Source organism: Arachis hypogaea, chromosome 13, assembly GCF_003086295.3.
Source record: "Arachis hypogaea cultivar Tifrunner chromosome 13, arahy.Tifrunner.gnm2.J5K5, whole genome shotgun sequence".
In the NCBI taxonomy this organism is placed as follows: Eukaryota; Viridiplantae; Streptophyta; class Magnoliopsida; order Fabales; family Fabaceae; genus Arachis; species Arachis hypogaea.
Window position 1 is genome coordinate 25,719,190 of NC_092048.1, and position 22,345 is coordinate 25,741,534.

Here is a 22,345-nt window from a genome sequence, read left to right on the forward strand (position 1 = left end):
TCGAGCACAAGAATTCAAACTTGATCCTTCAAATTCTCATAAGCAGCATTTACACTGCCTATTTTCGAAAAACTTGATCCTTCAAACTTGATCCTTCAAATTCTCATATTCTTCAAATTCTCATCAAGAACAACTTGAAGATTAATGAAGAACATATTGCATATTTTCGAAAAAAAATGCAAGAAGAATGCAATTGACACCAAACTTAAAAATTGACACTAGACTCAAACAAGAAACATAAAATATTTTTTATTTTTATGATTTTATAAATTTTTTTGTAATTTTTCGAAACTTATATGGAAAAGAAAATAAAGGGATTCAAAACTTTTAATAAGAATTCCAAGAATCATGCAATATTAGTCTAAAGCTTCAGTCTAAAAAGATTAGACATGGTTGGCCAAGCTTCAGCAGGACATTACATTCAGAAGCTAAATTGATGAAAATCAATCAGCTTTTGTGATGATAAGAACATCACCTTGAAACTCTAGAATTCATTCTTAAAATTTCTGAAAAATAAAAAGAAAAGTACCTAATCTAAGCAACAAGATGAACCGTCAGTTGTCCAAACTCGAATAGTCCCCGGCAACGGCGCCAAAAACTTGGTGCACAAAATTGTGATCATCAACAATGGCGCCAAAGGACTTGGAGCTCTTAAACGTGAATCACACTTTGTCACAATTCCGCACAACTAACCAGCAAGTGCACTGGGTCGTCCAAGTAATACCTTACGTGAGTAAGGGTCGATCCCACGGAGACTGTTGGCTTGAAGCAAGCTATGGTCACCTTGTAAATCTCAGTCAGGCGAATTCAGATGATGATGGAGAATTGATAGTTAAAAGATAAATAAAACATAAAATAAAGATAGAGATACTTATGTAATTCTTTGGTTGGAATTTCATATAAGCGTATGAAGATGCTTTGTTCCTCCTGAACCTCTGCTTTTCTATTGCCTTCTTCCAATCATTCATACTCCTTTCCATAGCAAGCTTTATGTTGGGCATCACTATTGTCAATGGCTACTTCCCGTCCTCTCAATGAAAACGTTCCAAATGCGCTGTCACCGCACGGCTAATCATCTGTCGGTTCTCGATCATGTTAGAATAGGATCCATTGATCCTTTTGCGTCTGTCACACGCCCAACAATCGCGAGTTTGAAGCTCGTCACAGTAATCCCTTCCCAGATCCTACTCAGAATACCACAGACAAGGTTTAGACGTTCCGGATCTCAGGAATGACCGCCAATAATTCAAGCCTATACCACGAAGGTCCCAATCTTATATTAGAAACCCAAGAGATACACATTCAAGCTTGTTTGCATGTAGAACGAAAGTGGTTGTCAGTCACGCGTTCATAGGTGAGAATGGTGATAAGTGTCACATAATCATCACATTCATCATGTTCTTGGGTGCGAATGAATATCTTGGAGAAGAAATAGACTTGAGTTGAATAGAAAAACAATAGTAATTGTATTAATTCATGAAGAACAGCAGAGCTCCACACCTTAATCTATGGTGTGTAGAAACTCCACCGTTGAAAATACAAAAGTGATAATGGTGTAAGCATGGCCGAATGGCCAGCCTCCAAGGTCTAGGGACTAGACGTCCAAAAGATCCCTAAATACAATAGCAAAAGGTCCTATTTATAGAGGACTAGAAGCCTAGGGTTACAGAAATATGTAATTAATGCAAAAATCTTCTTCCGAGCCCACTTGGTGTGTTCTTCGGCTGAGCATTGATGCTTCCATGTGTAGAGACTTTTCTTGGAGTTAAACGCCAGCTTTTGTGCCAATTTGGGCGTTTAACGCCAGAATTCTTGAGCTGAATTGGAACGCCTATTTGGGCCATCAAATCTCAGGCAAAGTATGAACTATTATATATTGCGGGAAAGCCCAGGATGTCTACTTTCCAACGCAATTGAGAGCGCACCAATTGAGCTTCTGTAGCTCCAGAAAATCCACTTCGAATGCAGGGAGGTCAGAATCTAACAGCATCTGCAGTCCTTTTTCAGCCTCTGAATCAGATTTTTGCTCAGGTCCCTCAATTTCAGCCAGAAAATACCTGAAATCACAGAAAAACATACAAACTCATAGTAAAGTCCAGAAGAGTGATTTTTATTTAAAAACTAATAAAAACTAATTAAAATATACTAAAAACATACTAAAAACAATGCCAAAAAGCGTATAAATTATCTGCTCATCACAACACCAAACTTAAATTGTTGCTTGTCCCCAAGCAACTGAAAATCAAATAGGATAAAAAGAAGAGAATATACAATGAATTCCAAAAACATCTATGAAGATCAGTATTAATTAGATGAGCGAGGCTTTTAGCTTTTTGCTTCTGAACAGTTTTGGCATCTCACTTTATCCTTTGAAGTTCAGAATGATTCGCTTCTATAGGAACTTAGAATCCAGATAGTGTTATTGATTCTCCTAGTTAAGTATGTTGATTCTTGAACACAACTACTTTATGAGTCTTGGCCGTGACCCTAAGCATTTTGTTTTCCAGTATTACCACCGGATACATAAATGCCACAGACACATAACTGGGTGAACCTTTTCAGATTGTGACTCAACTTTGCTAGAGTCCCCAATTAGAGGTGTCCAGAGCTCTTAAGCACACTCTTTTTGCTTTTGGACCACGAATTTAACCGCTCAGTCTCAAGTTTTCACTTGACACCTTCACGCCACAAGCACATGGTTAGGGACAGCTTGGTTTAGCCGCTTAGGCCAGGATTTTATTCCTGTGGGCCCTCCTATCCACTGATGCTCAAAGCCTTGGATCCTTTTTATCACCCTTGCCTTTTGGTTTAAAGGGGTATTGGCTTTTTCTGCTTTCTTTTCTTTTTCTTTTCTTTTTTTTTTCTTTTCTCTCTCTTTTTTTCTGCAAGCTTTTCACTGCTTTTTCTTGCTTCAAGAATCAATTTTATGATTTTTCAGATCATCAGATAACATTTCTCCTTTTCCCATCATTCTTTCAAGAGCCAACAATTTTAACACTCATAAACAATCAAATTCAAAATATGCACTGTTCAAGCATTCATTCAGAAAAACAATAGTATTGCCACCACATCAAAGCAATTAAACTGTTTTAAAATTTGAAATTCATGAACTTCTTTTTCTTTTTCAATTAAAAACATTTTTCATTTTTATTGCTTTAAGGCATAGACACTAAGACACTAATGATCATGTAATAAAGACATAAACATAAAGCACAATTTTCGAAAAACAGAAAATAAAAAGCAAGGAAATTAAAGAACGGGTCCACCTTAGTGATGGCGGCTTGTTCTTCCTCTTGAAGATCTTATGGAGTGTTTGAGCTCCTCAATGTCTCTTCCTTGCCTTTGTTGCTCTTCTCTCATGGTTCTTTGGTCTTCTCTAATTTCATGGAGGAGGATGGAATGCTCTTGGTGCTCCATCCTTAGTTGTCCCATGTTGGAACTTAATTCTCCTAGGGAGGTGTTGATTTGCTCCCAATAGTTTTGTGGAGGAAAATGCATCCCTTGAGGCATCTCAGGGATTTCATGATGAGGAGTTTCCTCATGCTCTTGGTGAGGTTCTCTCATTTGCTCCATCCTTTTCTTAGTGATGGGCTTGTCCTCATCAATGAGGATGTCTTCCTTTATGATAATTCCAGCTGAATTGCAGATGTGACAAATGAGATGAGGGAAGGCTAATCTTGCCACAGTAGAGGACTCGTCCGCCACCTTGTAGAGTTCTTGGGATATAACCTCATGAACTTCTACTTCCTCTCTAATCATGATGCTATGAATCATGATTGCCCGGTCTATAGTAACTTCAGACCGGTTGCTAGTAGGAATGATTGAGCGTTGGATGAACTCCAACCATCCCCTAGCCACGGGCTTGAGGTCATGCCTTCTTAGTTGAACCGACTTCCCTCTTAAATCTCTCTTCCATTGAGCACCCTCTTCACAGATGTCCATGAGGACTTGGTCCAACCTTTGATCAATGTTGACCCTTCTAGTGTATGGGTGTGCATCTCCTTGCATCATAGGCAAATTGAATGACAACCTTACATTTTTCGGACTAAAGTCTAAGTATTTCCCTCGGACCATTGTAAGCCAATTCTTAGGGTCCGGGTTCAAACTTTGATCATGGTTCTTGGTGATCCATGCATTGGCATAGAACTCTTGAACCATTAAGATTCCGACTTGTTGAATGAGGTTGGTGAGAACTTTCCAACATCTTCTTCGGATCTCATGTCGGATCTCTGGATATTCGCCCTTTTTGAGCTTAAAAAGGACATCGGGGATCACCTTCTTCTTGGCCACAACTTCATAGAAGTGGTCTTGATGCACCCTTGAGAGGAATCTCTCCATCTCTCATGACTCAGAGGTGGAAGCTTTTGCCTTCCCTTTTCTCTTTCTAGAGGTTTCTCCGGCCTTTGGTGCCATTAATGGTTATGGAAAAACAAAAAAAGCTTTAGCTTTTACCACACCAAACTTAGAAGGTTGCTCGTCCTCAAGCAAAAGAAGAAAGAAGAGAGTAGAAGAAGAAGAAATAGAGGAGATGGAGTGGGCTTTGTGTTTCGGCCAAGGGGGAGAGGTAGTGTGTATGTTGTGTGAAAATGAAGGAGTGAAGATGGGTTTATATAGGAGTGGAGAGGGGGGTATGGTTCGGCCATTATGGGTGGGTTTGGGTGGGAAAGTGGTTTGAATTTGAATGGTGAGGTAGGTGGGGTTTTATGAAGGATGGATGTGAGTGGTGAAGAGAATGGTGGGATTTGATAAGTGAGGGGTTTTTGGGGAAGAGGTATTGAGGTGATTGGTGAATGGGTGAAGAAGAGAGAGAGAGAGAGAGATGGGGTAGGTGGAGATCCTGTGGGGTCCACAGATCCTGAGATGTCAAGGATTTCTCATCCCTGCACCATGTGGCGTGCAAAATGCCCCTTGCTGCCAATCCTGGCATTAAACGCCAGGATGCTGCCCATTTCTGGCGTTTAACGACAGCTTCTTGCCCATTCCTGGCGTTAAACGCCAGTCTGGTGCCCATTTCTGGCGTTAAATGCCCAGAATGGTGCCAGACTGGGTGTTTAACGCCCATTCTGCTACCCTTACTGGCGTTTAAACGCCAGTAAGTTTCTCCTCCAAGGTGTTCTATTTTTCATTATGTTTTTCCTTCTGTTTTTGCTTTTTCAATTGTTTTTGTGACTTCACATGATCATCAACCCAAAGAAAACATAAAATAACAAAAGAAAATAGAAATTTAACATAGATAAGTAAAAATTGGGTTGCCTCCCAACAAGCGCTTCTTTAATGTCAATAGCTTGACAGTGACTCTCATGGAGCTTCACAAATGTTCAGAGCAATGTTGGAACCTCCCAACACCAAACTTAGAGTTTGAATGTGGGGGTTCAACACCAAACTTAAAGTTTGGTTGTGGCCTCCCAACACCAAACTTATAGTTTGACTGTGGGGGCTCTGTTTAACTCTGTATTGAGAGAAGCTCTTCATGCTTCCTCTCCATGGTTACAGAGGTATATCCTTGAGCTTTAACCACAAGGGAGTCTTTATTCACTTGAATGATCAATTCTCCTCTGTCAATATCAATCACAGCTTTCGCTGTGGCTAGGAAGGGTCTGCCAAGGATGATGGATTCATCCATACACTTCCCAGTCTCTAGGATTATGAAGTCAGCAGGGATGTAGTGGCCTTCAACCTTTACCAAGACATCCTCTACAAGTCCATAAGCCTGTTTCTTTGAATTGTCTGCCATCTCTAGTGAGATTCTTGTAGCTTGTACCTCAATGATCCCTAGCTTCTCCATTACAGAGAGATGCATGAGGTTTATGCTTGACCCTAGGTCACACAGAGCCCTCTCAAAGGTCATGGTGCCTATGGTACAAGGTATTGAGAACTTTCCAAGATATTGTCTCTTCAGAGGTAATCTCTGCCTAGTCAAGTCATCCAGTTCTTTGATGAGCAATGGAGGTTCATCCTCCCAAGTCTCATTACCAAATAACTCGGCATTTAGCTTTATGATTGCTCCAAGGTACTTAGAAACTTGCTCTTTAGTAACATCTTCATCTTCTTCAGAGGAAGAATACTCATCAGAGCTCATGAATGGCAGAAGTAAATTCAATGAAATCTCTATGGTCTCTACGTGAGCCTCAGATTCCCATGGTTCCTCATCAGGGAACTCCATGGAGGTCAATGGACGTCCATTGAGGTCTTCCTCAGTAGAGATCACTGCCTCTTCCTCCTCTCCAGGTCCGGCCATGTGAGACGTGTTTATGGCCTTGCACTCTCTCTTTGGATTCTCTTCTATATTGCTTGGGAGAGTACTAGGAGTGAATTCCGTAATTTTCTTACTCAGCTGACCCACTTGTGCCTCCAAATTTCTAATGGAGGACCTTGTTTCAGTCATGAAACTTTGAGTGGTTTTGATTAGATCAGAGACAATGGTTGCTAAGTCAGAGTGGTTTTGCTTAGAATTCTCTGTCTGTTGCTGAGAAGATGATGGAAAAGGCTTGCTATTGCTAAACCTGTTTTTTCCACCATTATTGTTGTTGAAACCTTGTTGAAGTCTCTGTTGATCCTTCCATGAGAGATTTGGATGATTTCTCCATGAAGGATTATAGGTGTTTCCATAGGGTTCTCCCATGTAATTCACCTCTTCCATTACTGGGTTCTCAGGATCATAAGTTTCTTCTTCAGATGAAGCTTCTTTGGTACTGCCTGTTGCTGCTTGCATTCCAGACAGTCTTTGAGAAATCATATTGACTTGTTGAGTCAATATTTTGTTCTGAGCCAATATGGCATTCAGAGTATCAATCTCAAGAACTCCTTTCTTCTGACTTGTCCCATTATTCACAGGGTTCCTTTCAGAATTGTACATGAATTGGTTATTTGCAACCATTTCAATGAGTTCCTGAGCTTCTGCAGGCGTCTTCTTCAGATGAAGAGATCCTCCAGTAGAGCTGTCCAATGACATCTTGGATAGTTCAGACAGACCATCATAGAAAATACCTATGATGCTCCATTCAGAAAGCATGTCAGAAGGACATCTTCTGATCAATTGCTTATATCTTTCCCATGCTTCATAGAGGGATTCTCCTTCCTTCTGTCTGAAGGTTTGGACTTCCACTCTAAGCTTGCTCAATTTTTGAGGTGGAAAGAACTTTGCCAAGAAGGCATTGACTAGCTTTTCCCAAGAGTTCAGACTTTCTTTGGGTTGTGAATCCAACCATGTCCTAGCTCTGTCTCTTACAGCAAAAGGAAAAAGCATAAGTCTGTAGACCTCGGGGTCAACCCCATTGGTCTTGATAGTGTCACATATTTGCAAGAATTCAGCTAAGAACTGATGAGGATCTTCCAATGGAAGTCCATGAAGCTTGCAATTCTATTGCATTAGAGAAACTAATTGAGGCTTAAGCTCAAAGTTTTTTGCTCCAATGGCAGGGATTGAGATACTTCTCCCATAGAAGTCGGGAGTAGGTGCAGTAAAGTCACCAAGCACCTTCCTTGCATTGTTGGCATTGTTGTTTTCAGCTGCCATTGTTTCTTTTTCTTTGAAAAGCTCTGTTAGGCCCTCTAGAGAGAATTATGCTTTAGCTTCTCTTAGCTTTCTCTTCAAGGTCCTTTCAGGTTCATGATCAGCTTGAACAAGTATGCCTTTATCTTTGTTCCTGCTCATATGAAAGAGAAGAGAACAAGAAAGTATTGAATTCTCTATGTCACAGTATAGAGATTCCTTGAGGTGTTAGAGGAAAAGAAGAATAGAAGGAGGAGGTAGATAGAAGAGAATTCGAACATATAAAGAAGGAGGGAGTTCGAATTGCACCTTGAGGAAGAGTGTTAGTCCTTTAAATAGAAGGATGTGAGAAGAGGGGAAGAATTTTCGAAAATAAATTAAAAAGATTTTGAAATAATTAAAAGAAATTTTGAAAATTTGATTGATGATTTTCGAAAACTAAAATTGGGAAAGAAATTAAGTGATTTTGAAAAAAGATTTTGAAATTAGAAATTAAAAAGATATGATTGAAAATTAATTTTAAAAAAGATGTGATTGAAAAGATATGATTGAGAAGATATGATTGAAAATCAAACTAAAAAGAGAAAGTTTTAAAATTAAAGTTGATTACTTGACTAACAAGAAATTAGAAAATATGATCCTAGAATTAAAACTTTTGATCCTTTCTTAATAGGCAAGTAACAACTAGAAAATTTTGAAGTAAATCATTAATTATAACAAGGATTTTTGAAAATTAAAAAAATAGAAAGAAATTGATTTTGAAGAGATATGATTGAAAAGATATGATTTGAAAAAGATTTTATTTTGAAAAATTATGAAGATTTGAAAAAAATTTGAATTAAAAACAAAATCTTCCCTCTAGTGTCCTCCTGGCGTTAAACGCCCAGAATGTCATCCATTCTGGCGTTTAACACCCAAAATGCTACCTTTTTGGGCGTTAAACGCCCAGCCAGGTACCCTGACTGGCGTTTAAACGCCAGTTTTCCTTCTTCACTGGGCGTTTTGAACGCCCAGCTTTTTCTGTTTAATTCCTCTGCTGAATGTTCTGAATCTTCAATTCTCTGTGTTATTGACTTGAAAAGACATAGTTTTGAGAAATTTTTTTTTTGAATTTTTTCAATGATGAGAAACAATCAAAATATAATTAATCTTAGGAAACTCAAATCAAACAAACAATGCATGCAGGACACCAAACTTAAAAATTTTCATATAAGAGACACTAACAAATTGAGAATGCATATGAGAAACAATAAAACACACAAAACAAGAGAATTTAAAGATCAAAGCAATGAAATCATCAAGAACAACTTGAAGATTAATGAAGAACATATTGCATATTTTCAAAAAAAATGCAAGAAGAATGCAATTGACACCAAACTTAAAAATTGACACTAGACTCAAACAAGAAACATAAAATATTTTTTATTTTTATGATTTTATAAATTTTTTTGTAATTTTTTGAAACTTATATGGAAAAGAAAATAAAGGGATTCAAAACTTTTAATAAGAATTCCAGGAACCATGCAATGTTAGTCTAAAGCTTCAGTCTAAAAAAGATTAGACATGGTTGGCCAAGCATCAGCAGGACATTACATTCAGCAGCTAAATTGATGAGAATCAATCAGCTTTTGTGATGATAAAAACATCACCTTGAAACTCTAGAATTCATTCTTAAAAATTCTGAAAAATAAAAAGAAAAGTACCTAATCTAAGCAACAAGATGAACCGTCAGTTGTCCAAACTCGAACAGTCCCCAACAACGGCGCCAAAAACTTGGTGCACAAAATTGTGATCATCAACAATGGCGCCAAAGGACTTGGAGCTCTCAAACGTGAATCACACTTTGTCACAATTCCGCACAACTAACCAGCAAGTGAACTGGGTCGTCCAAGTAATACCTTACGTGAGTAAGGGTCGATCCCATGGAGACTGTCCGCTTGAAGCAAGTTATGGTCACCTTGTAAATCTCAGTCAGGCGAATTCAGATGATGATGGAGAATTGATAGTTAAAAGATAAATAAAACATAAAATAAAGATAGAGATACTTATGTAATTCTTTGGTTGGAATTTCATATAAGCGTATGAAGATGCTTTGTTCCTCCTGAACCTCTGCTTTCCTATTGCCTTCTTCCAATCATTCATACTCCTTTCCATGGCAAGCTTTATGTTGGGCATCACCATTGTAAATGGCTACTTCCCGTTCTCTCAGTGAAAACGTTCCAAATGCGCTGTCACCGCACGGCTAATGATCTGTCGGTTCTCGATCATGTTGGAATAGGATCCATTGATCCTTTTGCGTCTGTCACACGCCCAACAATCGCGAGTTTGAAGCTCGTCACAGTCATCCCTTCCCAGATCCTACTCAGAATACCACAGACAAGGTTTAGGCATTCCGGATCTCAAGAATGACCACCAATAATTCTATCCTATACCATGAAGGTTCCAATCTTAGATTAGAAACCCAAGAGATACACATTCAATCTTGTTTGCATGTAGAACGGAAGTGGTTGTCAGTCACGCGTTCATAGGTGAGAATGGTGATGAGTGTCACATAATCATCACATTCATCATGTTCTTGGGTGCGAATGAATATCTTGGAGAAGAAATAAACTTGAGTTGAATAGAAAAATAATAGTAATTGTATTAATTCATGAAGAACAGCAGAGCTCCACACCTTAATCTATGGTGTGTAGAAACTCCACCGTTGAAAATACAAAAGTGATAATGGTGTAAGCATGGCCGAATGGCCAGCCTCCAAGGTCTAGGGACTAGACGTCCAAAAGATCCCTAAATACAATAGCAAAAGATCCTATTTATAGAGGACTAGTAGCCTAGGGTTACAGAAATATGTAATTAATGCAGAAATCTTCTTCCGAGCCCACTTGGTGTGTTCTTGGGCTGAGCATTGACGCTTCCATGTGTAGAGACTTTTCTTGGAGTTAAACGCCAGCTTTTGTGCCAGTTTGGGCGTTTAACGCTAGAATTCTTGAGCTGACTTGGAACGCCTGTTTGGGCCATCAAATCTCAAACAAAGTATGAACTATTATATATTGCTGGAAAGCCCAGGATATCTACTTTCCAACGCAATTAAGAGCACGCCAATTGGGCTTCTGTAGCTCCAGAAAATTCACTTCAAATGCAGGGAGGTCAGAATCCAACAGCATCTGCAGTCCTTTTTCAGCCTTTGAATCAGATTTTTGCTCAGGTCCCTCAATTTCAGCCAGAAAATACCTGAAATCACAGAAAAATATACAAACTCATAGTAAAGTCCAGAAGAGTGATTTTTATTTAAAAACTAATAAAAATATAATAAAACTAATTAAAATATACTAAAAACATACTAAAAATAATGCCAAAAAGCGTATAAATTATCCACTCATCACCCTCCAACTCTTTCTCCAATCTGTCTACTTTCACCTCGAGCTCCTCCTTCAAACCCTTCATGCGGTAGAACTCCAACTTGGCCTCCTCCATAAAGGCCTTTGTTGCATGAATGGGAAGATCCTGGGCAGTCCGATATAAAGCTGCCCCCATATGTGCCATCTTGATGCTGCTCCGAGTAATAAAATCCAAATGACAAAGAAGGGAAATATCGTCAGTAGGAATGGCACCATAAGGACCAATTTGCTGATCAACAAACTCGACAGCATTAAAATTGGGGGCATCAAGGTTAAAAGGCTCAGCTGTTTTCTATTTTTTTAGAGGAGGAGCACCAGTGGGAGAAGTGGTAGCAGCAGAAGTCCCGGGGGGATTAACTAAACGGACCTGAGGTGTGGGGATCACCTTCCTCGGCCCAACAGGCTTCTCGGGAGGAACCTGGGAAGATCCCTCCCCAGCAACTTTACCTGAAATGTGCTGTGCAGCAGTGGCCTTCCTTGCCTTCTTAAAGGCCCTCATAGAGTCATTATTTTTAACCATTTCTGAAAAATACAAACAAACAAAGTTACAAAACTAGAGGAAATAGAAAAAACAAGTAAATCAAAACAAAAAAGAAGTCGACCACTACCCAGCTCGGCTCGGACAAGGGAAGGGTCTCCTAAAAATTTCTTCGTATCAAGATGAGGAGGTTGTCCCCAAATCCCGTCCAACAAAGTGACAAAATCCTGCTCAACCTCATCAAGCATTTCTCACGTATATTTAGATGCTACAACTTTCTTTTGCCAACACAAAGCGAAGGCAGGTTCACCATTTGATTCTAAGAAAAATGGTCGAGCTCCCTCCACAGCTCGGACCTTAAAGAAGTAATTCTTAAAATCCCTAAAAGAGTCATCATACATAGAAAATACTTTGTGCCCTTGGGCAGACCTGAAAGAAACCCAAGAAGCTTTCTTCTTGGTAGTCCCAGGCTTAGTCAAAACAAAAAGATACAAAAAGAGAGTTTGAGAAGGTGTGACATCTAACTCTTGGCAAAGCAACTGAAAGATCTTGATGAAGTCCCAGGAGTTCGGATGGAGCTGAGATGGGGCCACATTACACGACTACAACAAGTCGGTCTCAAAAGAAGTAAAAGGAAAGGTAATGTTCAGCTGGCTGAAAAAATAGTCGTAGGCATAGAAGAAGGAACGTTCCCCTGGGGTTAAAGATGGAAAGCAAACCCTTTCATCGGAGTCTGGCGCTATCAATTCATAATCTTTCTCCTGGTCCCTACGACTACAGATACGATGACGTTTTCTAAGTTCCACAAGATACTCGGAATTAACTACTGAGACACACATTAGAACAAGGGAGTCCAGCCAATCGGACATACCCTCAGGAACCTTGGAATACGTTTCAACAATATTTTTACAGGAAGACATGGCCAACTAGTCCTACAGCAAGAAAAAGAAAATGGATTACTAACCAAAGCAGTTCGGGCAGAATCAAAACATCTCGGACAAACACGACTCAGAGCAATAAAAGAAGTAAAAGGAAAACTCCAAGACACACACCAAGGTCCAAGGGCATCCTTTGGAGGCAGAGATAGAGTCTACAAAGCTACACCCCAACAAAACTCTCAGCAAAATAAATCCCCTTCCAAACAAGCATCAACACGAATAAAAAGCAAAACACCAAAAAATCGTCATCTTCTACAAGTTTATCAAAAAGAAAATCACCAACATAGGCGAAAGTCATCAAAGGAGCAATCTTTCTTAAAAGGCAAACAGTAGTTTATCAGAAGTACGATCAAGAAAAATAGCGACAACATGCAAAAGCCCTAAGAGTGTCAAAACTGTCAAGGAATCCACCCAAGAGTACACATAAGGTCGAAAGAAAACCAGAAAACACACATCACAGTGACAACCAAGCATGGTAATACGAAAAGGTTCAAGCCTTCCAACATAAATTCAAGCAAAACTGAAACTTTGCCAAGGATAAGAACAATGCAAGAACAACGAAAGAAGTAAAATAGAAAGAAGAACCAACCTGAAAGAAGAAGCGACGAGAAAATTGAAGATGAAGGGGTGAAAATCCAAAAATTGCCTTTCGAACAGAGGAAGCTCCAGTAACCACCAATGACGCCACGAAGAGAAGCGTGAAAAAGGCTCAGGCAAAGACAGAAAAATGGAAGAAGGGTGGAGTTACGGTGAGCAAAAGAGAAATTGCAGTAAGCAAAGAGAAAGGAAATGGAAGCGAAAGGCTTTTGTGAAAAAATTCAAAATAAGAAAAGGAAACGGTGAAGGGGGGAGTTAATGGGTTTTTAAAACCCTCGCACGTTCCCAAGAAAGTGCAAAACGCACGCTACAAGGAGAAACGTTCCACAGTTAAAGCTACTTAAATGAAGTTCCACAAACAGACCCAACAAAAGAATGCTCGAGTCCGGCTTCTCCAAAAGAGATCGAAAAAACTCGACCTTAAAAGGAAGACCACGCTCAAGCAGGGGCACTGTTCATACCCTGGGTCAAGCTGTCCGACCCGGGATGTTTAACGACAAGTCGACCGACCTCTCCAGGTCAGGACTATCCGACCTCTTCTCAAAGAGCTCAGCCAAATCGCCATAAGAGGCCCAAGCAGGCCCAAACGAAGGAACACAGCCCAATCTAAAGGCAGCCAAAGCCCAGAAAAATAAAGGTGATTTCCCTTAAAGATAAGATGACTTTACTCAAAGATAAGATAAGATAAGATAACTATCTTATCTCCAGAAAGGTCACTCCACACTATTATAAATACACTGGAGCACCCAGGTATAACTCATACTCTGATTCTACTAAAAAACTACTTAATACCCTTGCTAACTTAAGCATCGGAGTCCCTTGCAGGTACCACCACCCTCCGGTGACAAAGGATCAGTAGCATTGCCAGTTCAACAAGTCGGACGCGATCGCACCGGCCACCACCCAAGCCAGACATGTCATCTCCGACCGTCACAGAAGATCTCGACCGAGATCGACCTACAGTTTCAGGTAACCCTCGGAACAGGTACTGTGTAGTGGATAGAGTTGGGTTTCTGCTACCAGCCTTGACCCAAAAAAAAAAACTTCTATACTTCTCTCATTTGTATGATCAGTATTGGGTAGATAGACCTAATTAATTTTCATAACAATTTCTAAGAATGAGCCCGATTATCACGAAAGTTAGAAGTTTCACATTAAGAACAGGAAAAAAGGGTGATCAACTTTCACAAACTTCAGTCCATCCACAACAAAATTAAATTTAAGTTGCAAAAAACTCAATATGTGCAAAGCGGTTATAAGTTATAACAGGATGTAGGAATAGGTTTCTAAAGAGAAAACTATGATTTTCTAGTCATGTTCATGTTAACACACTTGTCATACAAGCACGTTAGCAATTAGTCTAACTGTTGTTATACAGTAACCGGCCCTTAACTAGCTACTGCCTCTATAAATACATTCTTTCTATACCACTGAATAGCAAAGACTGGAATATCTAACTGCACAAGTCCCTTAAACATGTTCAATCATGGAATGTACCGAAGATGCTGCTCATAGTAATTGATCAGCTGAAACATCATTAGCAAAAAGTGTTAGAACCACAGACCATAAACATTTTGAGAAGCTTCAAAGGACATAATCAAACATTAATACGGTTGGGGAAGCAGATTACCAGGAGTGGATTGTGTTCCTTTAGATATTTGTTATCCACCAACACTTCTGCTCCGTCGCACCTATGAAGTTAATAAAGGGACCATTATGCAAAGAAGCAAGCTTTATGATTATTTAAAATAACTGACTTCACTCCAGTATTCATAAAAGGAGTGGACATGATACCAAATTTAACAACAAAATTACTTGTGGAAATTAGACCTCATATAATCACGTAATATGAGCCAAATGAAAGTAAGTTTCAATCATAATAAATATAAATGTCAAGTTGCAATTATACAAAATAAATAGCAAGCTACATTTATACGAGTTCATTCTACATTTGTCCATTACAAATCTACAATATGAAATAGAAATAAATTACATTGCAAATATTACCAACAAAAGTTTGATCAATATTTCTTTCTACAACAAACAATAAATGTATGGTTTAATTTGATCAAGTGACATTTTCACTATATTAAAGGAAAACACAAAAAGCCCTCCATTCATCATCAAACATTCTTCTTTCCATTCCTCCCCCACCATAACACGAAATTCATAACTAGTGTGGTTGAAGAGGATGTTAGGGAACTAGTTGCAAAATGAAGATTAAGCTAGTGGGAGGCTATTTTCCTTGAAGGAATTGATATTTTGGGACCATAAACAGCTACTTTTGGTAGATAGAAGCTCATGAAATCTCAATCTCAGCATGAGGGTTCAAAACAAAAGTACTTCACATTACAATCATACAACACACGTAACTAGGCGGTCATAGAGTTAATTAATATGTAATCACTAATTAATTATAAATAGGTTGACAACAAGCAGTGATGGTGGTGGACTACTGGTGACAATGGAGCAAAGAAAAGAGTGTTGGATGGTCTGAATGTGTAATACTTTGATCTGGTAGGGACAAAAAAGGTGGAGGTATTCTTGGTATTTTATGTCAATAATAGATAGCTTAGAGAGGATTAGTATAAGTTGGACTAGAGGGGTGAGTGTAATTTAGCACCTTTTTTTTTTTTTTTGCTTTTTCAAATAACCATGGTCACAAGTGATTGGAACAAGCTAAACTTCAGAACTTTGATAATTCATATTTTTACTTATGAGTTCATCATTCAATGCTCATAATGGTGAGCTGCAATATGCATCAAATGTAAACAACAAATTTTGTACATGAGTATACGACTAAAGTTCAGTACGTTAATTGATAGAGTGGCCTCTAGTAACAGGTTTGGGGTATTTTACAAGAGAAGAGATAAGTAGCTCTACTCTATTACCTGATAGTTAGCAAATCTAGCTGTTTAACCGGTTGTTGGTTAGTTAGCTTTACTTTTGACTACGTATTAATAGGTGTATTGTAGTTAGTTTTGGTTTTATGCTTTTCTGTTTTGTCAATTATGTTAGAGCTGGAAAGAAACTCTCTCTCTCAGTTGGTAGTTCCAACTATCTAAGAACCATATAGGGAGTGCGATTTGCAATCCCTTTTCAGCAATAAAGTCCTAACGTTCAGCTAGCTCTTGGTTCTATCACAATTCTATTAATTCTACTTGCTTGTTGGATTTAAGGTCCTTAATTATGACTTCATGAACATACTCATGAAAACTACTATAATTATCATCTTCTATATCAAGGTGTAGGAACAAAATATGGGACAGTTAGTTGAGTGACTAACCTCACAGCAATAAAGGTCACCAAGATATCCTGTGTGTTGCCAGACAATGAAGCTAAATAGCCTATTGGCTTTATAATCTTGACAATATTCCCTACATTGCAATTTCTACCATGACTATTATTCCCTACATCACGAGGCATTCCTGCCCGGCCTTTTCCAGACACACTGAATGACTTCTGAGTATCAACAGCCTCAGATGGACACTTGAATCGCTTCAGAAGCAAAGGAAGGAGTCCTTTTCGATCAAGTTCACGTGGCTTAGGGACAGGATGCAACATATGCCAGCTAGTGCAGATCTACCACTCTTCGATAGTACACGAGGTGCTATATATTGCTGATGATTGGGGGTTACCTGATGACGGATAAGTCGAACAATTTGGCTCATATTAGGTGGCTTCTGTTGCTGATAAACTTTGATAGGTGTCGCAGCTTATCTTAGAGTTTTGCAGTGCTTACTTGGACGTACCATTCGTCGTGCGTTACGGCATATCAAGACACCACGAACATTGCGGGTGCATGTCGTTACTGATCTCTTAGATATACCATCGGTTTTCGGCGTGGTACAACTTTATACATCATAAAGTGGCTTACCAATATCCATGATTCTGTTGGAGTGCAACATGGAGATTCCAATGACATCCTGTTGCGGCTTTCCTACAATGCATGTGGTACTTTGCTCGATCAGACTCGACAACCTTGTACTCAGCACTCATCCGAATGTTGTAATTTTTCACACCTAGCATGACAGCCTCCCTTCTCTTGAATTTATGTCCAATGTGAAACTCCATACTGCCATCTGTGTTGCAATCATCTCCCCCCATATTGAAAAATGAAGTATCCTCATGCATCACGTTAAGATTCAACGTGTGATAATGACTAGCTACAACAGACAACTTCAGAACTGGCTTCAAGGCAAGTAGAAGATATCAAACTATTCCACCGACTACGGTCTCTGGTACAAACACCTCATCATCCCCAGAAGAATCACTTTCGTTTCTGTTAGTGATGAGCGGATAATTTATATGCTTTTTGGCATTGTTTTTAGTATGTTTTTAGTATATTTTAGTTAGTTTTTATTATGTTTTTATTAGTTTTTATTTAAAAATCACTTTTCTGGATTTTACTATGAGTTTGTGTGTTTTTCTATGATTTCAGATATTTTCTGGCTGAAATTGAGGGACCTAAGCAACAATTTGATTCAGAGGCTGAAAAAGGACTGCAGATGCTGTTGGATTCTGACCTCCCTGCATTCGAAGTGGATTTTCTGGAGCTACAGAAGCCCAATTAGCGCGCTCTCAATTGCGTTGGAAAGTAGACATCCTTGGCTTTTCAGAAATATATAATAATCCATACTTTGCCCAAGATTTGATGGCCCAAATAGGCGTTCCAAGTCAGCTTAAGAATTCTGGCGTTTAACGCCAGAACTGGCACAAAAGCTGGAGTTAAACGCCCAAACTGGCACAAAAGCTGGCATTTAACTCCAAGAAAAGTATCTACACATGGAAGCTACAATGCTCAGCCCAAGCACACACCAAGTGGGCCCGGAAGAAGATTTTTGCATTAATTACCTATTTCTGTAACCCTAGGCTACTAGTTTTCTATAAATAGGACCTTTTGCTATTGTATTTTCATCTTGGTTCTTCTGGTTCCCCCTCTGGGGCCGAAGCCAATGAACACCTTTATTACTTTTTTATTTTCAACGGTGGAGTTTCTACACACCATAGATTAAGGTGTGGAGCTCTGCTGTTCTTCATGAATTAATGCAAAGTACTATTGTTTTTCTATTCAACTCAAGTCTATTTCTTCTCCAAGATATTCATTCGCACCCAAGAACATGATGAATGTGATGATTATGTGACACTCATCACCATTCTCACCTATGAACGCGTGACTGACAACCACTTCCGTTCTACATGCAAACAAGCTTGAATTTGTATCTCTTGGGTTTCTAATCTAAGATTAGAACCTTCGTGGTATAGGCTAGAATTATTGGCGGCCATTCCTGAGATCCGGAACGTCTAAACCTTGTCTGTGGTATTCTGAGTAGGATATGGGAAGGGATGACTGTGACGAGCTTCAAACTCGCGATTTTTGGGCGTGTGATAAACGCAAAAGGATCAATGGATCCTATTCCAACATGATCGAGAACCGACAGATGATTAGCCGTGCGGTGACAGCGTGCGTAGAACATTTTCACTGAGAGGACAGGAAGTAGCCATTGACAACGGTGATACCCAACATAAAGCTTGCCATGGAAGGGAGTATGAATGATTGGAAGAAGGCAATAGGAAAGCAGAGGTTCAAGAGGAACAAAGCATCTTCATACACTTATCTGAAATTCCTACCAATGAATTACATAAGTATCTCTATCTTTATCTTATTTTATGTTTTATTCATCTTTTAATTATCAATCCTCCATAACCATTTGAATCCACCTGACTGATATTTACAAGATGACCATAGCTTGCTTCAAGCCGACAATCTCCGTGGGATTGACCCTTACTCACGTAAGGTATTATTTGGACGACCCAGTGCACTTGCTTGTTAGTTGTGCGGAATTGTGACAAAGTGTGATTTACGTTTGAGAGCTCCAAGTCTTTGGCGTCATTGTTGATGATCACAGTTTCGTGCACCAAGTTTTTGGCGCCATTGTCGGGGACTGTTCGAGTTTGGACAACTGACGGTTCATCTTGTTGCTTAGATTAGGTACTTTTCTTTTTATTTTTCAGAATTTTTAAGAATGAATTCTAGAGTTTCAAGGTGATGTTCTTATCACCACAGAAGCTGATTGATTCTCATCAATTTAGCTGCTGAATGTAATGTCTTGCTGAAACTTGGCTAGCCATGTCTAATCTTTTTAGACTGAAGCTTTAGACTAACATTGCATGATTCCTGGAATTCTTATTAAAAGTTTTGAATCTCTTTATTCTCTTTTCAATATAATTTTCAAAAAATCACAAAAAAAAATTTATAAAATCATAAAATCGAAAATATTTTTATGTCTCTTGTTTGAGTCTAGTGTCTAATTTTTAAGTTTGGTGTCTTGCATGCATTGTTTATTTGATCTTAGTTGCATTTTTATTGTTTCTCATCATTTAAAATTCAAAAATATTTTCAAAATTGTGTCTTTTCAAGTCAATAATATAGAGAATTGAAGATTCAGAACATTCAGCAGAGGAATTAAATAGAAAAAGCTGGGCGTTCAAAACGCCGAGTGAAGAAGGAAAACTGGCGTTTAAACGCCAGCCAGGGTACCTGGCTGGGCGTTTAACGCCCAAAAAGGTAGCATTTTGGGCGTTAAACGCCAGAATGGATGTCATTCTGGGCGTTTAACGCCAGGATGACACTAGAGGGAAGATTTTGTTTTTAATCCAAAATTTTTTTCAAATCTTCATAATTTTTCAAAATCAAATCTTTTTCAAATCATATCTTTTCAATCATATCTTTTCAAAATCAATTTCTTTTCAATTTTTTTATTTATTACTATTTTCGAAAATCATTGCTACAATTAATAATTTAATTCAAGATTTTCTAGTTGTTACTTGCCTATTAAGAAAGAATCAAAAGTTTTAATTCTAGAATCATATCTTCTAATTTCTTGTTAGTCAAGTAATCAACTTTAATTTTAAAACTTTCTCTTTTTAATTTGATTTTCAATCATATCTTCTCAATCATATCTTTTCAATCACATCTTTTTCAAAATTAAGTTTCAATCATATCTTTTTTATTTCTAATTTCAAAATCTTTTTCAAAAATCACTTAATTTCTTTCCCAATCTTAATTTTCGAAAAACCTTTACCAAATTTTAAAAATTTCTTTTAATTATTTCAAAATCTTTTACTTTAATTTCGAAAATTCTTCCCCTCTTCTCACATCCTTCTATTTAAGGACTAACACTCCTCCACTATCAACAATTCAAACTCTATCCCTCTTGATAAGTTCTAATTCTTCTCTTTCTACCTTCTCCTTCTATTCTTCTTTTCCTCTAACACCTCAAGGAATCTCTATACTGTAACATAGAGGATTCCATACTTTCTTGTTCTCTTCTCTTTCATATGAGCAAGAGGAAAGACAAAGGCATCCTTGTTAAAGCTGATCCTGAACCTGAAAGGACCTTGAAGAGAAAGCTAAGAGAAGCTAAAGCACAACTCTCTCTAGAGGGCCTAACAGAGCTCTTCAAGGAGGAAAAAGCCATGGCAGCCGAAAACAACAATGCCAACTAAGATCCTCATCAATCCCTGCCATTGGAGCAAATAACTTTGAGCTTAAGCCTCAATTAGTTTCTCTAATGCAACAGAATTGCAAGTTTCATAGACTTCCATTGGAAGATCCTGAGGCCTACAAATCTATGACACTGTCAAGACCAATGAGGTTGATCCTGAGGCCTACAAACTTATGCTCTTCCCTTTTGCTGTAAGAGACAGAGCTAGGACATGGTTGGACTCACAACCTAAAGAAAGCCTGAACTCTTGGGAAAAGCTAGTTAATGCCTTCTTGGCAAAGTTATTTCCACCTCAAAAATTGAGTAAGCTTAGAGTGAAAGTCCAAACCTTCAGGCAGAAGGAAGGTGAATCCCTCTATGAAGCTTGAGAAAGATACAAGCAATTGATCAGAAGGTTTCCTTCTGACATGCTTTCAGAATGGAGCATCATAGGTATATTCTATGATGGTCTGTCTGAACTGTCCAAGATGTCATTGGACAGCTCTGCTGGAGGATCTCTTCATCTGAAGAAGACGCCTGCAGAAGCTCAGGAACTCATTGAGATGGTTGCAAACAACCAATTCATGTACACTTTTGAAAAGAATCCTGTGAATAATGGGACAAATCAGAAGAAAGGAGTTCTTAAAATTGATACTCTGAATGTCATACTAGCTCAGAACAAAATATTGACTCAACAAGTCAATATGATTTCTCAGAGTCTGTCTGGAATACAAGTAGCAACAGGTAGTACTAAAGAAGCTTCCTCTGAAGAAGAAGCTTATGACCCTGAGAACTCTGTAATGGAAGAGGTGAATTACATGGGAGAATCCTATGGAAACACCTATAATCCTTCATGGAGAAATCATCCAAATCTCTCATGGAAGGATCGACAGAGACCTCAACAAGGTTTCAACAACAATGATAGTGGAAGAAACAGGTTTAGCAATAGCAAGCCTTTTCCATCATCTTCTCAGCAACAGGCAGAGGATTCTAAGCAGAGCTACTCTGACTTAGCAACTATAGTCTCTGATCTAATTAAAACCACTCAAAGTTTCATGACTAAAACAAGGTCCTCCATTAGAACTTTAGAGGCACAAGTGGGTCAGCTGAGTAAGAAAATTACTGAACTCCCTCCTAGTACTCTTCCAAGTAATACAGAAGAGAATCCAAAAGGAGAGTGCAAGGCCATCACCATAGCCCACACGGCCGAACCTGGAGAGGAGGAAGAGGCCGTGATCGCCACTGAGGAAGACCTCAATGGACGTCCACTGGCCTCTATGGAGTTCCCTAATGAGGAACCATGGGAATCTAAGGCTCACACTGAGACCATAGAGATTCCATTGAATTTACTCCTGCCATTCATGAGCTCTGATGAGTATTCTTCCTCTGAAGAGGATGAAGATGTTACTAAAGAGCAAGTTGCTAAGTATCTTGGAGCAATCATGAAGCTAAATGCCAAGTTATTTGGTAATGAGACTTGGGAGGATGAATCCCCCTTGCTCATCAAAGAACTGGATGACTTGACTAGGCAGAGATTACCTCTGAAGAGACAAGATCCTGGAAAGTTCTCAATACCTTGTGCCATAGGCACCATGACCTTTGAGAAGGCTCTGTGTGACCTAGGATCAAGCATAAACCTCATGCCTCTCTCTGTAATGGAGAAGCTAGGGATCATTGAGGTACAAGCTGCAAGAATCTCACTGGAGATGGTAGACAATTCAAAGAAATAGGCTTATGGACTTGTAGAGGATGTCTTGGTAAAGGTTGAAGGCTACTACATCCCTGCGGATTTCATAATCCTAGAGATTGGGAAGTGTATGAATGAATTCATCATCCTTGGCAGACCCTTCCTAGCCACAGCAAAAGCTGTGATTGATGTTGACAGAGGAGAATTGATCATTCAAGTGAATGAAGACTCCCTTGTGTTTAAAGCTCAAGGATATCCCTCTGTAACC

At 38.8% G+C, this 22,345-nt stretch overlaps 1 protein-coding gene and 1 non-coding gene across 2 annotated transcripts; one reads left to right on the plus strand and one right to left on the minus strand.

The window, feature by feature from the left end:
- Window positions 1-7,006: 7,006 nt before the first annotated feature.
- Window positions 7,007-7,114, plus strand: LOC112738693 (small nucleolar RNA R71). The gene has a single exon (XR_003169638.1). It is a non-coding gene; the product is annotated as a small nucleolar RNA R71 (small nucleolar RNA).
- A 7,031-nt stretch (window positions 7,115-14,145) lies between these two features.
- On the minus strand, window positions 14,146-16,467 carry LOC112737775 (uncharacterized). Its single transcript, XM_072210622.1, has 3 exons — window positions 16,190-16,467; window positions 14,534-14,594; window positions 14,146-14,429 (listed from the first exon to the last, which is right to left on the minus strand). The coding sequence occupies exons 1-3, from the start codon at window positions 16,465-16,467 to the stop codon at window positions 14,388-14,390; spliced, it is 381 nt and encodes a 126-aa protein (XP_072066723.1). The 3' UTR covers window positions 14,146-14,387.
- Window positions 16,468-22,345: the final 5,878 nt, after the last annotated feature.

What these genes read in the sequence shown, in the direction of transcription:
- LOC112737775 (XM_072210622.1), bottom strand. Translation starts at nt 16,467, where the DNA reads ATGTTGCATCCTGTCCCTAAGCCACGTGAACTTGATCGAAAAGGACTC. An exon ending in GTGACCTTTATTGCTGTGAG is followed by an intron (nt 14,595 to 16,189) that starts GTTAGTCACTCA and finishes TTAACTTCATAG; the next exon opens with GTGCGACGGAGCAGAAGTGT. An exon ending in AGGAACACAATCCACTCCTG is followed by an intron (nt 14,430 to 14,533) that starts GTAATCTGCTTC and finishes ATGATGTTTCAG; the next exon opens with CTGATCAATTACTATGAGCA.